Consider the following 22266-nt stretch of genomic DNA (forward strand, 5'->3'; position numbering starts at 1 on the left):
GATTAATTTTCACTTGCTTCTTTTTACTTTTTTAATGTGGTTACAAGAAAATCTTAAATTATATATGTGGCTCACATCTGTGGCTTGCATTGAAGAACTATTGGACAGCACTGTTCTAACCTGTCATAGGTCCAAGACAAATTCCAAATTTCTGAAGGTTCCACCAGTCAGCAAGTATAGCTTTATAAGATTTAATATGTCCAAACTTATTTCTGAAGGTCTCACATTGTAATAATTCCTACCTAAAACTCAGTATGTTTAGAAGGATATTTCTGATTCTCTCCTATCTCCCAAACATTCCCTCCCCTGAAATTCTCCATCTCAATAAATTCACCCATTATCCATCCGTGACTCCTCTTTCCCTCAGCCCCTGAAGCTAATCCATCAGTCGAGACTGGACATTTATAACTTAAAACATACCCTGTGAAATGATATGAAACCTGAGATTTGTTTTAAAATAACTCTGCAAGGGGTCGAGGGGCAGTGGGGGAACGTACAGATGAACCAAGATTGGCCAAATGTTCATGGGCATTCAAGCCAAGCGTTCACTATATATATGTGGGTTCACTATACTGTTACTCCTATTCCTGTAAATATTTGAAATTTTTCATAATAAAAAGATTTTTTAAATCCCTAAAACCAATCTCTTCATGACCACATTGGGCCAAGCCACCATCATCTCTCACCTGGACTATCGCAGCCTTCTGACCAGTCTACCTTGCTCTCCACACTCTATTTCCCGCAATGCATCCGGAGTGATCTTTCTCAAATGTCCATCAGATCACATCACTCCTCTGCTCTAAACTCTCCCATCTCACTCAGTGAAAAGGCAAACTCCTTACCATGCCCTATTGCCCCTCAAACCTCATTTCCTGCCACTCTCCACTCTCCCCTTCACTCACTCCATCCAGCCACAATGATCAGCTAGCTCTTCCTCAAACATGCCTAACTACAACCTACCCCAGGATCTTTGCATTTTCTGATCCCTCCACCTGGAAAACTCTTCCCCCAAAACTTTACCCAACTCACCATCACTTCATTCAGGTCTCCATTCAAACATTACATCCTCAGAGAGGCCTTGTCAGCTAGCACCTTGTTCCCTTACCTTGCTTTATTTTTCTTCAGAGCACTTACTACTGTCTGAAATAATATTAGGTGTGTGTTTGTTTACTTATCTGTTGCCTGTCTCCACCCTCAGAATGTAAGTTGCATCAGGGTAGGCGCTGGCCTGCTCACCATCGGGCACACAGCAGGCATTCAATAAATATTTGCTGAGTAAATGAACACAGGCCCGAGGCCCCCAGTCACAGAAACAATGCTATGTGAGTCCCTAAAAGCTCCCATGTGACCCTCCTGCTCTCTTTTTCTCATCTGCATCTGGATGCAGAGGAACCAGGAAATGACTCCTAGGGCCAAAGGAAGGAAGGACCTTGGCTGCCAATCACCATGGGACAGGCTTCTGCTGGACATTCCCATCGAACCGTTACATGAGCATGAAATCAGAGCCTACTAGGTTAAGCCACAAAAACAGTCCCACACCCCCCTGTCCCTATCCTGCCTGCAGCCCCTCTCACACTGTGACACCCCCACGGGGAGGGCAGTAGTGGGCAACTGGGAAGACCAGAGGCAGGAGGATGCCCCACGCTCGGAGCCCCAGTGCCAGGCCTGACAAGGGGGTCTTAATCCGCCCTTGTCAGGCAGCATTCAGAAAAGTGCCTGGCACAGAGAGGTGCCACGCGGGTAGGGGCTATTGTGATTTCTCATGGCAAGGGAACTGCTGATGGGCTGGGGGTGGCTGCCCAGAGGCAGGTAGGAGGCCCGAGGTGGGACGAGGGGCACCTGGGCTTGTCGGCTGCCCCAATCTGGCCGGCGATGCCGTCCATCCAGGAGAGCAGGTCGCGGGCCTGGCTGTGGAACCGCAGGGCGTCGGCCGTAGAGCTGACGTGCAGGCGGGCGTCCTCGCAGGCTGCCAGCAGCTCCTTCCAGCCCTGCAGCACCTCCTGCTCCCGGCTGGCGATGGCCTCCGCGTGCTCGCCCGCGTACACCGTCCGCAGCTGGGCTGCGCCCTCCTGCAGCTGCCGGACCTGCGGGGCACGCCAGGTGGAGCACCAGCCCTCCAGGGGTCCAGCCTCCGCCCTCTGTTTCCCCCACCTGCCGGCCGGGTGCAGAGCCTCAAGATGTCAGGAGCCCGCACCCTTGTGACCCCACAACTGGTTTCCCTCTTGTGTGCGGCCTGATTTCTTTTTGACTTGCCCACTTTCTGACTTCTTTTGATGCACTACCATATTTCACTCACGTCTGCTGCCTGATTACTTTGGTCTGAGAGCTCTGTTTCCACCCGGTCTGTCACCTCATTTCAGGCCCACCTCTGTCTTGTTGCCGACCGATCTTTCAGGAAAGATCCACCCTGATGTCTATTAGACATGCTGTCCACTTTTTTTTCACTCAGTTTTTTTCAGACCCACCGCCTACTTCCCAATTTCTTTTGTGTGTGTGTGAGGAAGACCGGCCCTGAGCTAACATCTATTGCCAATCCTCCTCCTTTTTCTCCCCAAAGCCCCAGTAGATAGCTGTATGTCATAGTTGCACATCCTTCTAGTTGCTGTATGTGGGACGCCACCTCAGCACGGCCGGAGAAGCAGGGTGTCGGTGCGCGTCCGGGATCCGAACCCGGGCCGCCAGTAGCGAAGCGCGCTCACTTAACGGCTAAGCCATGGGGCCGGCCCCTGCCCAGTTTCTTTCAGAATGGCTATTCAATAACTCTCAGGTCTCCTGCCCAATTTCTATTGGTTCCGCTGTGGGAGTTTGATTGGACCCACTGCCCACTCTCTATGGGTTCAACCACCTGATTTCTCTCAGATCTACCAGGTCATCACTATCAGTCTCTCTGCCTGACTTCTAACAGTCATCTGTATGGCTTATATTGAAATAATTGTCCAATTTCTACCTTCTGTCAGACCCGCAGCCCAATTTCCTTCAGTTCCACTGTCTGAGCTCTATTATGCCCACAGCTTCATTTCCATCTGATTTCTCAGTTCCGCCTCCCAATTCCTGTCAGGCCCCAATGCCTGATTTCTATTAGCTCTGCTGCCATTTCCATTATGTCCCCCCCTTCAAATTCCTTTGAGGAAAATCATATGATTTCTATCAGAGACCAGCTGGCTAATTTCTATCTGCCCCACAGCCAAATTTCTCTTAACCCTCTCGCAATTCCCCTTAGACTCTCCATCTGGATTTGGGTAACATTCACTTTGCAGTTTCTAGAAGAACCCCTGCCCAGTCTTCCCTGGAAGTATTGATTCCTATCAGACAGACTGCACCACTTTTTTGGTCCCTGTCTGACTTGTGTGCACCACGCAATCAGTCCATTTCCTACCCGGCCCGTTATCTAATTTCTCCCTGTTCCATGGTCTGTTTTCTCTCTGTTCCCCCGTCTAATTTCGACCTTCTCTACAGCCTGATTTCTGCCTGCTCTGCTGCCCAGCATCCCCCGGCCACGCTGTCTAGGCCTCCCACCTCCCCTCCTGGCCACCGGCGCCCCACCTGGGACACGAGGAGCTGCAGGTCGTGTTCAAAGGTGCGCAGGGTCCGCTGCATGGAGCTGGCACTGGGTCTCGGCTCCGGCGGGGCGGTCAGGCGGGGCAGTCGCCTCCGCTTCTCCTCGATCTGCCCCTGGAGCTCCCGGGCATCGCTGAAGAACTTATGCAGCTCCCGGGAGGCAGCCAGCAGCTGGGCCCGTGTGCCCATCAGCTCCAGCAGCTCGGCCCAGGCCTCGTTCAGCCCGTCCTTCCACTCAGCCATGGTGGCCGCCGCTGTGTGGCCACACTCTATCAGCTCATCCACCATCTGGTTCACGGCCGCCAGCCGCTCCCGCCCCGCCGTGCCCGTCTCGCTGGCGAACTCGGAGAATTTCTCCTGCAGCACCTGCCACCAGGGAGTGGGGGCATAGCATGGGCAAAAGGGCTGTATAATACACACTCCCCCCACCTACCACCTTGTGGCAGGTAACAATAATAATGACAATAGCAATAAAAAATAATATCTAACACTTATTTACTCTGCAGCAATAATAGTAACCACAATAATAAAAATAATAAGATAATCATAATGAATACTTACTGTGTTAGGCACTATGTGTGCTGAGTACCATCCTAAGTGCTTTGCATTATATTAATTCATTTGTCTCACAACAGAGTCATGAGGTGGGTGCTATTATTACCCTCATATTACAGATGGGGAAACTGAGGCCCAGAGAGCCTCAGTAGCATACGCAGTGGCCACTGGTGTTACTGCTGGTACTAAGGATGCTCACCGTGACGTGCTCGAAGTCCTGGCCAAGCTCGGGGGAGCCCGCCACCACCTCCTTCTCGGCGATCCAGTGCTCGAGCTCGTCCACCTGGCGGCTGAGCTGGTACAGCCAGTACTGCTGCTCCAGGCCCACCCTGCGCTCCTCCCCCAGCTCCTTGAGGGCCACGTACAGGCGGTCCACCTGAGACTGGCGCCGGCTGATCTGCTCGCTGCTGGGGGACAGGCAGGGGCAGGGATGGAGCCCCCTGAGACTCCCAGGACAGAGCGGTGACTCCCGACACCCCCTCTCACGGCTGAGGCCCCTTGGACTCCTTCGGACAGGACCCTGTTTTCTGCAAGTCTGGGGTTCAGTTAACTGGGTACTTGCATCTCAGCACTCAGGGAAAACTCGGAGCTTGATAACCTCACCGCCCACTCTCGCCCCAGCCTTTTTACCTATGGTCCCACGCCCCGCCCCTCTAGTGACCTGGGTGGGGCTCCGGACTCCCTCTGTGGGTCCCCAGCCAACCTGCCTCACCTCCAGTCCCAACCTCTAGGCACAAGGTGACAAAGATCTAGCCCTGGGCCCCCTCTCAGATCTCAGCCCTGGTCCAGGCCTCCCAGATGTGGCCCCTACTCCTGACCTCAGGGAAGCCACACGCCAGGCCACCCAGGAGGTCTCAGGCCCAATCACCACACTCCAGGCTTTTCTGTCCTCCCAGACACTGGGTAGGAGGAGGACCCTCCCCTGTCCTGAGCTCTAACTTCTCACCTGAGTCCCAGACATCGCCCCCTACTCCTAGATTCAAATGCCAGTGCTCCTGTTCTTGCCCTCTCAAGCATCCCTGGGCAGTGCCCCTCCATTCCGGCCCCACCCACTTGCCAAAATCCGAGGGCTCCAGGACGCAGCAATGAGGGCCCCTCCCACCCCAATGTCCAGTTCTGGCCCTGTCCCAACGTCCACAGCGAAGCTTCAGATGCCTCGGGACCACTCTCTCAGAACCGGCCCCGCCCCACCCGGCCCCGATCGCCCGCCCACCCACCTGTCCGGGTGCCCCATCTCCAGCAGCGCCCGGCACTGGCGCGACAGTTGCGCGATGCTTTCCTCGTAGTTCTCCACGCCCTGCTCCAGCTGCAGGTGCTTCTTGAGCAGCTGCAGGGTGCTCTGTTCGTCCTGGGGGCACACGGCGCCCGCGATGAGGCGGCAGCGGCCGGCCCCGGGCTCCAGCGCCCCCAGGCCCCCCGGCGCCCCCAGCCCGGGCGCACCTTGCCCTTGTCCTCACTCATCATGAGCAGCTCCTGCTCGCCCAGCCACGCCTCCACCTCGGCCACGTCGAAGTAGTACTGCTCCACCTGGAAGGCGGCGTCCAGCACCTGCTGCCGCCGCTCGGCCGCCTCCCGCAGGCCGGCCCAGGCGCCCTGCAGCTGCTCCTGGCCGCGGCGCACGGCCTCCGCCTCGGGGCTGCGCAGCAAGGCCAGCGCGCCCGCGCGCTCCAGCACCTCCTCCAGGCGCGGCCCGTGCGCCTGGATCTCCCGCCGCAGGCCCTGGGGGCGGAGGTGGGGGTGCGGGTGGGGACGGGTTCAGAGGCCGCGCCAGACCGCGTGCGCCCCCGCCATGCGCAAGGCGCAGCAGAGAATGACAAACACCCGCAGAGCGCCCACAACGTGCCAGGTACCGCGGAAGCATTTTGCGGTGACTCGCTCACTCATACGCCCATGTTGCAGGTGGGAAAACCGGCATGGAGAGGCGAAGGGAGTCGCCTGAGAACAAGCAGCTAGTAAGGGGGTGACAGGATTTGAACACAGGAGGCTGGCTGCAGAGACTGCGCTCTGAACCGAGACGCGGGGTGACACAAGATACCCCCTAACAGTTGAAACACAGGCCTGAGAATCAAGCTGCTTAGGGGCAGCTGGGGTATAATTTATATATAAGGAAGTGCACAAATCTTAGTGGTTCAGCTCGACACATTTTTACACGTGTGTACACTCGCGTACCCAGATCAGGATACGGAACACTCCCATCACCCCAGAAGCTTCCTGAAACCAGCTCTGTCCTTGCTGAGGACCTTAGTTAACTTCTCCTGGGCCTCAGTTTCCCCAACTGGTGAGTGGAGATAATGATAACAGTCGACACTGAGTGCCTGCCCCCTGCTGGGCACTTTGCTAAGTTAGGGCTTTGCATAAGGTAGCCATTCATCTAGTCCTCACTGGGACCCCAGGAGCCGGACGTCATCATCCTCCTCATTTCACAGATGAGGAGACTGAGGGTCAGAGAGGTTGAGGAACCCGCCAAAGTCACGGGGCTAATGGGTGCCTGCTAAGATCGACCTTGTGGGGTGGTTGTACCACGGAGCACTTAGAACTGGGCCCAGCATGCAGAAGGCGCTCCATCAATATCAGCTGCTATTATTCGTTTAACAGCCCTTGGGTATCCAGCACTCTCACGCACGCCTGAGACCCCCCAATTTTAAGCATTAAGTGCACATGATCGGTTCCCTCAACCGTGAAAATGACGGTTCTATTTGTCCCCAACACTGTCGACAGCCAAGAGCATTTTCATCAAGACAGAAAAACAAAGTCTAAGAAAAACTCCAGCCTCTTCAAGAACTCCATCTAGTGCAGCACGGTCACGAACCTTTCAAAATAATTTGTGTCCCCACCTCCCCACCATCCTTCGGTGCCCTATTCCCCCAACTTACATTTTTTTGGGAAAACGGGGTAATGACAACACCTACCTCATAGAGTGATTGTGGGGATTAAATTGAATAACCACCTTAACCCCCCAGGACCGTTCTGGGCACACAGTACGTTTTTAACCAATGTGTTATTATCATTATTATTAGTCCTCTTGTGTGTGCCTAACTTTGGGCTTTGCTGGAGGAGTTGCTTTGACCTACAGGTTCCTCTGCCGAGTGATTGGAGAAGCACTGGTCTAGATGAACTCTCTACTTATTTAGATGGGGAAACTGAGGCCCCGAGAGGTGAATAGAGATCCAGCGATTTTAGGGGCTCAAAAGCCCCTAAAGTTTAGCAGTCACTGGTTCGCTAATTATCTCTGCCCTTTCTCCCTGTGGGTGTTTTGAGTTCTTGTTTGTTCTTGTTTTCTTTTTCCTTGCCCGACAGCCATTACTCTCACATCTAGTCACAGGACCCTGGTTTTCCTTTGGGGAACCCCCTTGCCTCTATCTCAGCCCAGGTAATTGAATTAAGGCTGACTTCTCTTGCAGGTTCCAAGGGTGGGCCCTGAGCCCAGCCCAGGCCAATGAGAGCTGTCTAGATCCCTGGCCACCATGATTAGTTCAGGGGTGGACATGCACAACTCAAGCTATTCCTGGGACTATTGCTGAAATTATTGAGAGAGAGAAATTCCCTCCAGTTTTGCTGGTGGGATGTAAACTTGAATCTTTGGGAGGTCTTTTACTATCAGGAAAGCAGAGTTGGCCTGAGAACAAAGCTAACATAAGAAAAAAGAAAACACAAAACAACAGAGCTGAGAGATTCATGACATCAGGGAAGCACCTGGATGTGTCTGTATCTGCTCTCCACAGTCTTTTCAATTATAAGGGCCAATAAATTCCCCTTTTTGGCTTTTACCACCTTGAAGTGTTTTCTATCACTCGTGTGCAAATGTGTCCTCACCCACTCCTCGGCTCTGGCTCCGCTCACCTGGTTCTTTTTGATGTACTGCTGGACAGCCTGCAAACCACTGCCTCGCTCCGTCTGCATGGCCAGTGGTAGCCGCTCCTGGACCCAGGCCTGGAGAGGATACAGGGAGCAGGTCAAGGGGAGGATGCTGGGAGCAGGCCAAGGACCCCTACATCCCAACTAAACTGTAAGCCACGTGCACAGCAGCCGAGGCCCTTCCTTGACTGAGAGCCTGCTCACATCTTCGGCCTCCTCTCCGGACGTGCTCTGTCTTGCTCTCTGCATGCAAGCCAGTCTCAGGCTTACCTCCAGCCTCTGCCCAGGCAGGTTTTGCTTCCTGCAATTCCCTTCCCATCTCCCAGCTCAGACACCATCTCCTCCAGGAAACCCTCCCTGATTTTGGACCTTGGCCAGTTGCCTCCTCTGGGCCTCTGCACTCCCACAGCCCCCTAAGCTGCCTCATCACAGCCCGAACCACCCTGAGTTGTCACTGTCTGGGGACAAGTCTGCTTTCCCCTTTGGATTCTGGGAAGGAGGGAGTAAGGACGTCAATGAATAAATGACTATATGAATAAAGCAATGAGTGACTGGAAGGGAGTAAATGAATGTGAAGGAGTGAATGACCCAGCCTCTTAGCCGGCTCCACCCTTGGCCCCGCCCAGGTCCCACGGCCCCGCCCCCGCTCCCAGGCTCCACCCCCTCGGCCCGCCGGCCCGCCTCTGCCCTCACGCCCCGCCCACCCTCGCACATCCCTCGGGGTTATTATGCTGGTCGCGCCCCAGATGCCCGGGCCGGTCCTCACCAGCTCGTCGTCGAGGTCGTGCGCCACCTGGTGCAGCTCCTTGGAGGCGAGCAGCAGGCGGCGGCGCTCCTGCAACGGCTCGAGCAGGCGCACCAGGCGCTCGCCCACCGCATTCTGCCGCTCGCCCACCAGCTCCTTGCTCGCCGGCTCCAGCGGCAGCGCCGCCGTCTGCGCCTGCAACTCTCCCACCTCGCGGTACCACTCCTCCACCTGCGACTCCATCGACTGTGGGAACAGGGGCAGGGTCAGCGCGCCCCACCCAGCGCGCCCCACCCTCCCTCCCGATCCTGCTGTGGCTCTCCAGTACCCTCATGGTGACAGCCAAACCCCTCAGCGCGGCCCACATCCACTCTCCTCTTGCTCAATCCCCTCCAGCAGTGCTGCCCTCCTCATTGCTCCTGCAACACACTAAGCTAGTTCCTGCCTCAGGGACTTTGTCCTTGCTATGCCCTCCGCCAGGCATGCTCTTCCTTGTCAATTAGACTTCAGCTCAGATACCACCTTCTCAAAGAGGCTTACCTGACCCCTGGGACTAAAGTGGTCCATTAATTCATTAATTCTCAGAAAAACCCTTCAAGGTTGGTGGTATCCCTGTTTTACAGAGGAGGAAACTGAAGCCCAGAGAAGTTAGGTAATTTGTTGAAAGAGCCAACCTTTCCAAATGTTATCAATACAAAGCTATAGTGATTTACATGGTTGATGTGCCATAGGGATAGGCAGAAAGCACAAAAGCAGACCCAAATACACAGGAGAATTCATATATTTTATAGATGCCTTTTGAAATCTCCAAGGAAAAGATGGATTATTCAATGAATGGTTGTGGGCCAACTGGCTAACCAATTTAGCTGGATCCCTTCCTCGCTCTTTATGCTGAAAATAATTCCAGATGGATTAAAGACTTAAATGGAATAAGTAAATCCATAAGGCATTAGAAGAAAACCTGGGCAAGTGCTTTTGTAATCCTGGGATGGAGAAAATCTTTCCAAGCATAAAAACCATAAAGGGAAAGATTTATAAATTTGGCCACATAAAACACTTTTGCATCAACCAAAATTTCTAGATGTAGTTAGAAGGCAAATGACAAACTGGAAAAATATTTAATACTTATTAGAACAAGGAACTAGTTTTCTTGAACAATCAAAGAATTCTCCTTTATCCTGCTTCCTTCATCCCCACAGCATTTACCACCATCAGTAACTCTGTCCTTACTTGTGGGTTTTTTATTGGTCTCCTGATTCTAGAATGTGAGCTTCTTGAGCGCAGGGGCTGTGTCAATTCACCTCTGTATTCCCAAATGCCTAGAACAGTGTCTAGCATGTAATAGACCTTCAACTTTGATTTGTTCAATGCACAAATGAATAACATTGGCAAAGAAAAAGCCTGCCCCAAAGAAAAACAGGCATCCAGGTGAATAGACAACAGACAGAAGGAAAAAAAAGTGCACGAAAGGATGGCCAGTCTCACTCATCAGCAGGAAAATACAAATTAAGACAAGGTATCCTTTTCTATTCACCAGATTGGCAAAAATGTAAAAGATTGATAATATCTAGTATTGGCAAAGATGCAGGAAAATGGGCACACTCTGAGCCACTGTTGGTGGTAGTGTACATTAGTAGAGCGTTTTTGGAAGGCAGTTTGGCAGGTCCCATCAAAATGAAAAATGTGCATATGCTTTGACCCAGCATTTCCACTTCCCCTTCTAGGAATGTATCGAAAGAAATACTGGCACATATGCACAATGATGTTTGTCCAAGGATATCATCATAGCAGAATTTATAATAAAAATAATTGGAAACAACCTTGAAGCCCATCAATAGTGAAATGGTTAAATAAATCCACATCAGTATGGAATAACAGCCAAGACTTACTGTTAAGAGGAACAAGCTATTTAGAACATACATATGAATATGTATTTGTGTGGCTTACACATGCATAAAAATTCTCTGGAATTAATAACAGATGGTACCTACTGGGGGGAGGAGAACTCAGTGAATGGGGACAGAGATGAAGGACAGACTTTTCTCATAGGATTTTTAATATAGTTTTTGATGTCTGAACCACAAAACTTATTTATTCAAAATTATAAATTTATAAATTATAAATAATTTAAATTAAACATGAAAATCAGATAAAATAAAATGTACATTAAAAATCCATATAGGTAGATTCATAAATGGTCTAGAAGGATGCACACCAAATAATCGAGGTTCCCTGTGGGGTGTGGGATTGGAAGGTGGGTTGAAGGTGGACTTTATGTTTTACTGAAGACTTCTAGGTTAGTAAGATCTTTTAGCAAAAGAATAGATTTATGTATTCTCTGCGTGATTATAAACAGATGGAGGAAACCTACAAAAGAAAATAACAATAATGAACTTAAGTGGTAACAGATTACAGCAAATGACTATAACTCAAAACTTAAAACTCAAAAACCAAGTAAAGACTTTTGTTCCAAGGTCTCTAGTACAGAGCTGTTGGTTATGCCTGCCCAACATCCATCCCTTCACAGCACCTCAAACCCTACTCTCAGGCCCTCTGCTTCCTGAGGGACTAATAAAACCCAGAAGTCCAAGGGTGACCACATGACCCAAGCTTAACCAATCAGAACACTGAAATCACCCTGGCCACAGGGATTGGGTAAGAGACGGCATGTGATCTAAGGTGGGCCAATGAAAACTCTTCCCGCTTCCAGAGGGGCTGATGGAACCCAGTGGTCCAAGGATGGCCATGTGACTCAGGCCTGGCCAATGAGAACACTGAATCACCCTGGCCATGAGGATTAGGTCAGAGATGGCATGTGACTTAAGATAGGCCAATGAAAACTCTTCCCACATTTGCTGGAAAAGTGTGTGTGCTCAGAAGGGGTCTTCTCTTTCCCATGGGGTTCCTAAACTCATAGAATGTAGGTCTGGGGTCCTGGGGGCCATCTTGCCACCAGGAGGGAATAGGCTCCTTGACGATGAGGCCAATACAGAAGAAAGCAGGGCCCAGAAATGGAGACAGAGATTCCTGAGGACAAAGTCTGAGTAACTGATCCAGCCATGCCTGAAGCTGCACACCCCCTGGGTCTTTTAGCTATGTGAGCCACTAACATCCCCTTTCAGCCTAAGTCAATTCAGGGTGAGGTTCTATGAACTGCACGCCAAAGAATCCCAGCTGATACATTCACAATCTGTAGGAGTCACAAAAATGGGTCAAAATCAAAACTTATTATTATTATTATTATTTTTTGCTGAGGAAGATTGGCCCTGGGCTAACATCTGTGCCCTCCTTCCTCTATTTTTTTATACGTGAGACGCCACCACAGCATGGCTTGATGAGTGGTATGTCAGTCCACGCTCAGGATTCGAACCTGCGAATCCCGGGCCACTGAAGCAGAGCATGTGAACTTAATCACTATGCCACTGGGCCGGCCCCCAAAAATCAAAACTTATAACAGGTCAAAACCATGAAAGATGGAAACTTTTAAAAGGCACAATTACAAGCTGCAGAAATAAAAAATAAATAAATAAAATAGTCACCCCAAAACCTTTTTCGCTAAGAAAATCATTGATGTGTAGAAAAATCAAAATGCATTAGATTTCAGGAATTCTTAAATATAGTCTGAAATGTTAAGGTTTTAAATTCTGTTTCCCCATTAGATGAAAATCCCTCCACTCCTCTCCAGCAAGTGGCTGTATGACCTGAGATGGAAGAATTCCAGGGATGGATACTTTTCTACCTCTACAAGAATGCCACAGGGGCCGGCCCAGTGGCGCAGCGGTTAAGTGCGTGCACCCCACTTCCGCGGCCCGGGGTTCACAGGTTCAGATACCGGGTGCGCACCAACGCACCACTTGTCAAGCCATGCTGTGGCGGCATCCCATATAAAGTGGAGGATGATGGGCACGGATGTTAGCCCAGGGCCAATCTGCCTCAGCAAAAAAAGAGGAGGACTGGCATCGAACGTTAGCTCAGGGCTGATCTTCCTCACAAAAAAATTTTTTTTTTTTTTAAAGATTTTATTTATTCAGTTTTTCCCCCCAAAGCCCCAGTAGATAGTTGTATGTCATAGGTTCACATCCTTCTAGTTGCTGTACGTGGGACTCGGCCTCACGTTGGACGGAGAAGTGGTGCCTCGGGGCGCGCCCAGGATCCGAACCCGGGCCGCCAGCATCAGAGCGCACGCACTTAACCGCTAAGCCACGGAGCCGGCCCACTCACAAAAAAATTTTAAAAAATACAAGAATGCCACATCTTTTCAACACCCATTTACTGTGTATCCTTTCCTGCAAACATGAGCTCAGGATACAAAAGTACAATGGTCATTAAACTCGAAAAGATGTTCAGCCTCCTCCAAACGTTCAGAAAAATGCAAATTAAAATAACTACAAGACAGTATCTTGTGGAGAAAGGAGAACCCTTGTGCACTGGTGGTGAGAATATAAATTGGTGCAGCCGCTATGGAAAACAATATGGAGGTTGCTCAAAAAATTAAAAATAGAACTACCATATGATCCAGCAATTCCACCTCTGGGTATTTATCCAAAGAACATGAAAACACTAACTCAAAAAGATATATGCAAGCCAGCCCTGATGGCCTAGCAGTTAAAGTTCAGTGCACTCCGCTTTGGCAGCCTGGGCCTGGTTCCCCGGGCACGGAACCACATCACCCATCTGACAGTAGCCATGCTGTGACGGTGGCTCACATAGAAGAACTAGAAGGACTTACAACTAGAATATACAACTATGTATTGGGGATTTGGGGAGGGGAAAAAAAAGAGAGGAAGATTGGCAACGGATGTTAACTCAGAGCAAGTCTTTCTCAGCAAAAAACAAAAAAAGATAGATGCACCCCACCATGTTAAGTACAGCATTATTTACAATAGTCAAGATATGGAAACAACCCAAATATCCATAGATGGATAAATGGATGAAGAAATTGTGGGATATATATAAAATGGAATACTATTCAGCCATAAAAAAGAATGGAATCTTGACATTTGCAACAACATGGATGGACCTCGAGGCATCGTGCTAAGTGAAATAAGTCAGATAGCAAAAGACAAATACCATATGATCTCTCTTATATGTAGGATCTAAAATATATATATAAAAATATATATTAGATTAATATATTAATAGATTATATATTTGATCTACATATATTACATATTAAATATACAGACATATTTACATATCTATAGATATAGATACATATATAGATATAATATATAACCTTTATATTAGATATATATATAAACAAGCTCACAGATAACAGAGAACAGATCGGCGGTTGCTAGAGGCAGGGGGTAGGGAGTGGGAGAAATGGGTGAATTGTTTTGGGTCTTTTTTTAGTTCAAATAAATTGAATTAAAACAAACAAAATAACTACAAGGCAGTATTTTTCAAGCTCTGAAAAAGCTCGGTGATACCTAATGACGGCGACCATGTCGGGAGAGGATGGCTGTCCCAGGGAAGGTGGGTCCACTGGCTTCTCAGGAGGACACTTGACAATATCTAGCAAAGTCAATGCATCCCCCTTTTGGCCTGGAAGTTTTACTTTGAAGGACTGTTTTCTACAGAAATACTTGCACATGGGCTCAGACACACATGGACGGGGTGTCTGTTGCAGCACTATCTATACTAGCAGAAGCTTGGAAACAGCCCAAAGGTCTCTCCACAGAAGGCTGGTTAAAGAGCGACTGTCAAATGACCTCATGGAATACCACGCAACAGTTTAAAAGGATGGGGTCTGTCCATAGATTCTGCGACAAGGAAGGACACCTGGGGTGTTTTGTCGAGTGAAAAGGCGAGCTTCAGTATGGTCTGTAGGTCATGTGTATGTGTGTGTGTGCACAGACTCTTTCTAGAAGGATAGAGAAGAAACTGTTGAGAGCAGTTACACCCTGGAGAGTGAGACTGTGTGTGGAGGGGGAGGGAAGACTTCTGATTTTTACTTTTCCCATTAAACCCTGCTGTTTGAGTTTCTTACCATAACAGTAATAATAGGTAACACACTCTGATGTTCGCTCCATGCCAGGCACTGTTGTAAGCACTGGACGAGGATGAACTCATTTAATCCTTGCAACAGCCTCTGAGGTCAGGGAGACTGGGATGTTTATTTCACTCCTTGGATCCCAGCTGGATCCCAGTGCTGGGCACGTGCCTGGCACAGAGCAGGTCTCCACAAACGCGTGTGGACTTTGTTGGACTAGTCACTGTGCTGTTCTGCTTCTCTTAGCGGGGCAGTATTAACGATTAACAGTTTTAAAAATTAAACTAGTTTTAAACATTAAAACCAGAGAAGACATGAAGTACTAATCTCTCCTTCAACTCTTGAAAACATTAAGTGAAAGAAGCCAGACACAAAGGACCATATGTTATAGAATTCCATTTATATGAAATGTCCAAAACAGGTAAATCTAAAGACAGAAAGTAGATTAGTAGAGGGAGCTCATGGGTACACGGTTTCTTTTTGAGGTGATGAAATTGTTCTGGAATTAGTTAGTGCGGAGAGTTGCTCAACTTCACAAATTTATTAAAAACCACTAAATTGTACACTTTACAAGTGTGCATTTTATGGTACGAAATTAAATCTCTATTTATTTATTTATTTATTTTTGCCGGGCAAGATTCACCCTGAGCTAACATCTGCTGCCAATCATCCTCTTTTTTTTTTTTTTTTAATGTGAGCCACCGCCACAGCATGGCCACTGACAGACGGGTGGTGTGGTTCCACATCCAGAAACCAAACCAGGGCTGCCGAAGCAGAGCGCACTGAACTTGAACCACTAGGCCATTGGGGCTAGACCTAAATTTTTAAAAAAGACATCAAAAGTCAAAAAACAAAACAAAAGAGAGGAACCTACTTCCAAAAAACCTCAGGCAATGTAGGTAGTAATACAGCAAGTCCTGAACCCAGATCAACGCGACTCCCACTCAGATCCACCTTGCTGCCTTCCCATTTTCTGGTTGGGGAAACTGAGGCTCAGAGAGGAGCAGTCACCAGTCCAGAGAAAAAACTGCCAGAGCCCGAATTTGAACCCAGGACCACGTGACCACAAAACCCTCATGGCTCTCGGTCACTCTGCTTCTCTATCATTCGGGATGATGAGGCTCAGAAAGGTGGGGTCACTTGCCCTCGGTCACACAGCCATGGAATGGGGATTCAAACTCTGGCCTGTGTAGCTCCTGAGTCTGGACTCTTCCCCTGGGCCGTGCTGAGCTAGATGAAGAAATGTGGGACGCAGAAGGAAAAGGGGGAGGAGGGAGCGCCTTGGCCAGGGAAAGAGCCTCACTCAGGGTGGCTGTAAGGAGTCCCCAGGGACTCAGCCCAGCAGCTGCAAAGTCTCCAGTGTGTTTTTCCCTGGCTCGTCCCCTCAGATGGCGGGAGACCAGCCTCCCTCCCCAAGCAGGAGCTGGGGGCTGAGCCAGACCAGCTGGCCGGGCCCCTGAGGACTGGGAAAGCGGGGGCTTGGGACGCCACCATCTGGCCCCTCAGCCAGGAAGGCCAATTGGGCAGGAGGCCCCGAGAGGACTCTGGGTCACATGCCCTAGACCTGGGAGGTGGGGTCCCAGGAAGCCTGCCGCAGTGGCTGGGGGGGGGACAAGGGGGAGGACAGGAGAAGGACACAGGGATAAGGGAGAGAGGCAGAGATGGAGAATTGAAATAAAAAGAAACAGGGAGAAGAGAATGAGAGAGTAAGACAGAGAAATAAAGAGAAAGAGACACAGAGATGGAGACAGAAGGACGAAGATAGAGAGATGAGAAAGACAGAGATGGGAGAGACAGAAACTAAGAGAAACAGAGACACAGAGGAACTGGGGGGGCCGGACTGAGAGACAGGCCCAGAAGGAGGCAGAGAGGGGACAGATCACTCACACATCCACACCCCCTCAGACCCGGAGCCAGCACCTCCCCTAGTCCAGCCTGGCCCCGGCGGGACAGCCAGGAAATGTGCGGGCTGGACGGCAGCCGTCCCTCCCTCCTGCATCTGCCCAGCGTCTGGGCTCTCAGGCAGGCCCCACAGGACATCGGGCCCTGGGAGGCCCCTCCTCTCCCCAGCGGCAGCTCCTGAGGCCCAGCTGGGCTCCATCTGGCCACCGCCCACTGGGTCACTCGCCGCCTCGGGCTCCCTCTGCTGGGGAAAGGGTCCAGGAGTCCTGTACTGGGGCCTGCTGCTGATGCCCATTGCTGTGTGACCTCGAACCACTCCCTTGTCCTCTCTGGGCCCCAGTCTCGCCCTTGAACAATAAGCTACACCCACCCTGGGGAGGGACAGGCCAACTCTGATCTCTGCTAGAGCAGGAGGCCCCAAATTCTCCCTCTGCCACCTAAGTGGCCAAAGAGAGACAAGGATACTCCAGCTCACCAGTTCCCCCCATGCAAATGCAAACCCTCATCCATCAGACTGGGAAAAATCTACAAGGTCTGACAATACCAAGTGTGGACAAGTATGGGCAGAAATAGGAACTCTCATTCGCCGCTGGGGAGAGAGCATCAACGGGCACCAGGACTGGGGCAAGCAATTCAGCAAGATCAAGTGAACTGAAGAGAGTTCTAACTTCTAACACTGAATTAATGTTTCCTATATCACCCTCCAAAACACATTTCTAAAAAGGTATATGGGTGGCGGGAATGCCCCAAATGTAATATAAACAAACAAACAAACAACTGTTTCACATAAATAACATAACCACACTGAAGGGGAGGAAATAACCGGCTGGAGCAACTTTTGAACACAGTATAGTGATGATATATACCTTCCGGTTGAAGACAATTAAAATTTAAACACTTGCAAGCAAATACTGAATCTCAGATTAGTTGCATCAGCAATTCTGAAATTACTTTATGCATTATGTCTTGTAACCTTCACAATGTCCATATGAGGTCTGTACTGTTATTACACCCATTTTACTGAAGAAGAAACTGAGGTGCAAAGAGAACAGTAATTTCCAGGTCACCCCATTGGTAAGTCACAGAGGCAGGGCCTGACCCCAGGCAGCTGGGCACCAGCACCCACGGCCTTGACTGTGGTGCTACACTGCCTTTCACAGTCTTGCTTAGCATTAGGGTGCTTTCTGTCGCACAGATGAGGCACCCGAGGCTCAGAGCCAGAGGCAAAGCCACTTGCCTAGCATCCCACAGCTGGTCAGTGGCGGAGCTGTGATTCCAACCCAGACCCGCCTGAGTCCCGAGTCTGTGCCTTTACCCACTGCAATAAGCTGCCAGGGAAGAGCTCATCATCATGGTAAGACCATTAGTAATCCCAGTAATAGTCGCTGCTGTGCTGGGTGTCTTCATTTACCCCTGCTGACCCACAGTCCAAGCTTCTCCACCCTGCTCTGTGCCCCGGGGGGCCGACCTGTATGGACAGCACCAACTGGCTCTCCTGCCTTCTGGCTTCCAGGTGGGCTGGACTCAGGACTGGCTACAGACTTTGCGGGGCCCAGCGCAAAATGAAAATGTAGGGCCCTTTGTTCAAACATTATTAAGAATTTCAACACAGTGACAGCAGAGCATTAAAAGTGTGGGGCCCTGCACGAATGCACCCATGAAGTCGGCCCTGGTTGGATTAAGAGGAGCCCGCAGGAGACCGGACAGAGAGAGGAGACAAGCCGGGGCATCGTTTCCCGGCCCCTCCCTGCAGCAGTGCCAAGGCTGGCTGCCATTCTTTCTTCCTTTCTTTCTTTTTTCTTTCTTTTTTTTTTTTTGCTGAGGAAGATTCATCCTGAGCTAACATCTGACAAAAGAGGCTCAGGGACGGGCTGAACACATGCCCTGGGTGGGATCTGAACCCCAGTCTGTCTGCCTCCCCTGCCCAAGCTTTCATCACTCGGGCCCTGGCTGCTTGTGCTGCCTGCTCCCTTCTCTGTCTGACCATCTAGGCCACCACTTGTCTCTGCTGATGGTCTGGGCACTCCCTCAGAGCAGACTTGGGGCCACATCATCCCCAGGTGTCCACAGCCTGCCCAGCCTGTGGGGTCTGGACCTCACACAGTGATTGATTCTTCAGAGGCCAGTGAGAGGGCCTGGGAGTATCAAGGGAGGAGGGTGGACAGGAACTGAACATGGTCCTGAATGGCCACCTAGTGGTTGTGTGACCCTGGGTGAGCCGTGGATCCTTTCCGTGCTGTGGTTTTCTCACGCATACACGAGCACCCACCTCGTATGCCTGCTGGGGAGGAGGGGGCGTTATCAATGCCTGGCACGTAGTATACATCAGCGGTTCTCAAAGTGTGGGCCGGGGGCTCCTGGGGATCCCTAAGATCTTTTCAAAGGGTCTGCAAGGCTACAACCATTTTTATAAAAGTACTAAGGAGGGGCCGGCCCAGTGGTGTAGCAGTTAAATTCGCGCATTCCGCTTCAGTGGCCCGGGGTTCACAGGTTCGGATCCAGGCATGGACCTACGCACCCACTTATCAAGCCATGCTGTGGCGGCGTCCATATAAAGTAGAGGAAGATGGGCACGGATGTTAGCCCGGGGCCAGTCTTCCTCAGCAAAAAGAGGAGGATTGGCAACGGATGTTAGCTCAGGGCTGATCTTCCTCACACACACAAAAAATACTAAGGAGTTATTTGCCTTTATCTCCTCAGTGCACAGCGGGGTTTTGCAGGGACCATATGACGCGCGCTAGAGCAACAGATTGAACGCGGAAGCAGAGGTGGGAATCCGCGCTCTTCTACTAAGCCAGACATGAGAGAGAGCTACGACATTGAAACCAGCGCCCATCTTCTGACTACATTTTCTTTCGTCTTGGAAAAGAGTTAGTCTTCATAAAAGAATTCTTTGGGGTGAAATAAGTGATGGATTTGTTATTGATATTTTTAAATGACTCAATCATTTAAATATGTCTCAGTTTTGATTGTTAATATAGTACATTTCAAATTGGTATAATCCACATACACAAAAGCTCTTTGGGGATCGCAATGATTTGCAAGATTGTAAAGGGGTCCTGGAGATCAAGGCATTTGAGACCTGCTGATGTATATGAAGCAGTGACGTCACTGGCATCGTATTCCGATCTGCTTATCTCTTTGGTGATTGGCCTGTCTCCCCCCCCAGAATGTAAGCCCCAACAGGGTAGTGATGATTTTTTTTTTTTTTTGCTGAGGAAGATTCACCCTGAGCTAACATCTGTTGCCAATCTTCCTCTGTTTTTCATGTGAGACGCCTCCACAGCATGGCCGCTGCCAAGTGGTGTAGGTCCGCACCCAGGAACTGAACCCGGGCTGCCAAAGCAGAGCGTGCTGAACTTAACCACTAGGCCACGGGGCTGGCCCCAATAGGGAAGTGATTTTTGGTCAGTTTTGCCCAGTGCTGTATTCCAGCACCTAGAAAAGCACTGGGCATACAGTAGGTGCTCAATAAAGACTTGCTGCACAGATGAAGGAATAAATACTAATTAGCGTCATTATGCTTTTATTATTAGTTGACTTTTTTTTTTTTTTTTACCAATGCCAAGCACTTTAGAAGCCTAACTATGCAGGAAGCACATCAAAGGGGCAGTGAAGAGTGAGAGACCTGGGTTTCAATCCAGGCTCTGCCACTTGCCACCCTGGGCCAGTAAGTTCACCTCCCAGAGCCTGTTTCCAGCCAGTCACAGTCAGGCATTGTTCCTGGCACAGAAAGCCAGGAGCCGTCACACCCCGGGAGGTGAGACGCAACACCCACGTTCACACTTCCAGTCATTCAGGTCAAACGGTCAGATACTGAGCATCCACCGGCTGCCAAGCTAGGAGCGGAGATAAAGCAGACACTATGTCTGTTCTCTAAGAGCCCCCTGTTTTGTAAGGGGAACACCAGCTAGCTATGTGTCCTTGGGCCAGGTGCTTCACCTTCTGTGCCTCAGTTTCCCCACTGGTAAAACGTGGGATAATAACAGTACCAATCTCGTAGGGTTGCTGGGAGGAGTCAGTGAGATCTCAGCACGGAGGCAGAGGAAGCACTCCATGAAGGTCACTATTATTCTGTGCAAAGCCATTCCCCTACCTCTGGGCCTTGGTTTCTCCACCCGGGAAACAGGCGTCAGGGTCCTGTGAGACACTCTGTGGGCTGGTTCTCTACCTACTGCTTCTGGACTCTAAATCCTTCCTCTCCCCTTTGTACCCCATGCCCGAGGGGCGGTGGCTGCTTCCAACAGTTACCATTAGCTGGATTGCCTCAGTACTCCCTTTCTGCTTCCAGCCCTTCTAGAACATTTGAAATAAATCCCTGTATTAAATTCCCTCTGCTTGGAATACCTTGAGCAGAGCCTGACCCTGACTCGGGCCCCACGGTGGCATAAAACGCCCCCACCTGGGACGGCCAGGGCATACCTGAAGCTTCTTGAGTTGGCTGTTGACGGTGGCCAGGTCGCCTCCAGGGTCCACGTCTTGCAGCTGGCTTTCCATGTGAAGGAGCTTCTTGTCCAGCTCAGCGAAGCTCTGCACCAGCTGGTCGGCCTTGCTGGCCTCAAAGAGCTGCCGTGCCTTGGCCTGGGTGGTGCTCTCCAGCTCCGCCCAGCACTGCCGGATCTCGCCCAGCTTCTTCCGCACCGACGCTGCCAGCTCTGGCTTCTCCTGCATCAGTTGCTGGCCCTCCTGCCCCAGATGGGTGGCACGCAGGAAGCGAGGGGAAGGGCATGGATGGTGGAGAGGGACAGAGAAATACGGGGGCAACAGGACACAGGCAGAGATGAGGCGAGAGAGAGAGATAAGGAGTTGGAGACACACCGAGACACAGACATGAGGGTTGCAGAGACAGGCCCGGAGATGGAGGGAACCAAGGCATGGGAAGAGAGACAAGGAGAGACAGACAGACAGAGGTGTGAGGAGGGAGACAGAGAGATACAAACAGAGACATGGGAAGGAGACAGGGAGAGGCAGGAATAGAGTGATGGACACAGAGACACCCAAACAAAGTCGGAAACACGGGGGGAGGACCACAAGAAACACAAGAGGGGCGAGAGAGAGACAGAAGAAAGAGACAGAGAGAGAGAGGCAACGGAAATGAACTTCCATTAAACTCGAAATCAAGAAGAGTGGCTTTGCCACGTGCTGCCATTTAGGGGGCATCAACGGCCATTTAAGGGTTTAAGGCCAACCTGGGTGACTCTATTTGAGTCAGAAGAGTGGGGGTATCCAGGGCTGCAGGTGTAGGGGCTCAGCCAGCATAGGGGACAGTTTTGGGGGTTGAGGCTTGGAGCAAACATCTGCCTGGGTCCCTCCAAGACAGAAGTCAAGCTCCAATATCTGTTGGCCTAGAGCCACATATATCACACTACATATTAAAAATAAATACCATAGCAATTACAGCTCCTAGGTGCCTGGCTTCGTGTTAAGCACGTTATGTGCACAAGAGCCCCGGGAAGTAGCAATATTTATTACTTCCTTAATTTTAAAGCAGAGCAAACTGAGGCTCAAGGAGGTTAGCACGGTTCCCCAAAGCCACACAGCTGGTAAGAGGCATAGACACAATTAGAACCCACGGTTGTAGGAAAACGAAGTTCACATTCACTCTGGGCTTCCCAGGGCTTCCCCAGCCTGTCCACCTGACCTTCCATCTTAGATG

General features: G+C 50.5%; 1 protein-coding gene across 1 annotated transcript in view; it reads right to left on the minus strand.

Annotated features, from left to right (window-relative positions):
• Positions 1–22266, minus strand: part of SPTBN4 (spectrin beta, non-erythrocytic 4) — a 70253-nt gene that overhangs the window by 8339 nt on the left and 39648 nt on the right. The window contains exons 19-26 of the mRNA XM_087421734.1: positions 21033–21296; positions 8735–8959; positions 7954–8043; positions 5554–5832; positions 5331–5461; positions 4313–4517; positions 3544–3924; positions 1840–2084 (exon numbers count right to left, since the gene is read on the minus strand). Coding sequence (XP_087277860.1) covers positions 1840–2084; positions 3544–3924; positions 4313–4517; positions 5331–5461; positions 5554–5832; positions 7954–8043; positions 8735–8959; positions 21033–21296 — 1820 coding nt within the window. The remainder of the gene's footprint in view (positions 1–1839; positions 2085–3543; positions 3925–4312; positions 4518–5330; positions 5462–5553; positions 5833–7953; positions 8044–8734; positions 8960–21032; positions 21297–22266) is intronic.

Source organism: Ceratotherium simum, chromosome 33, assembly GCF_057802395.1.
Source record: "Ceratotherium simum simum isolate JZ-2026a chromosome 33, ASM5780239v1, whole genome shotgun sequence".
Lineage (NCBI taxonomy): Eukaryota > Metazoa > Chordata > Mammalia > Perissodactyla > Rhinocerotidae > Ceratotherium > Ceratotherium simum.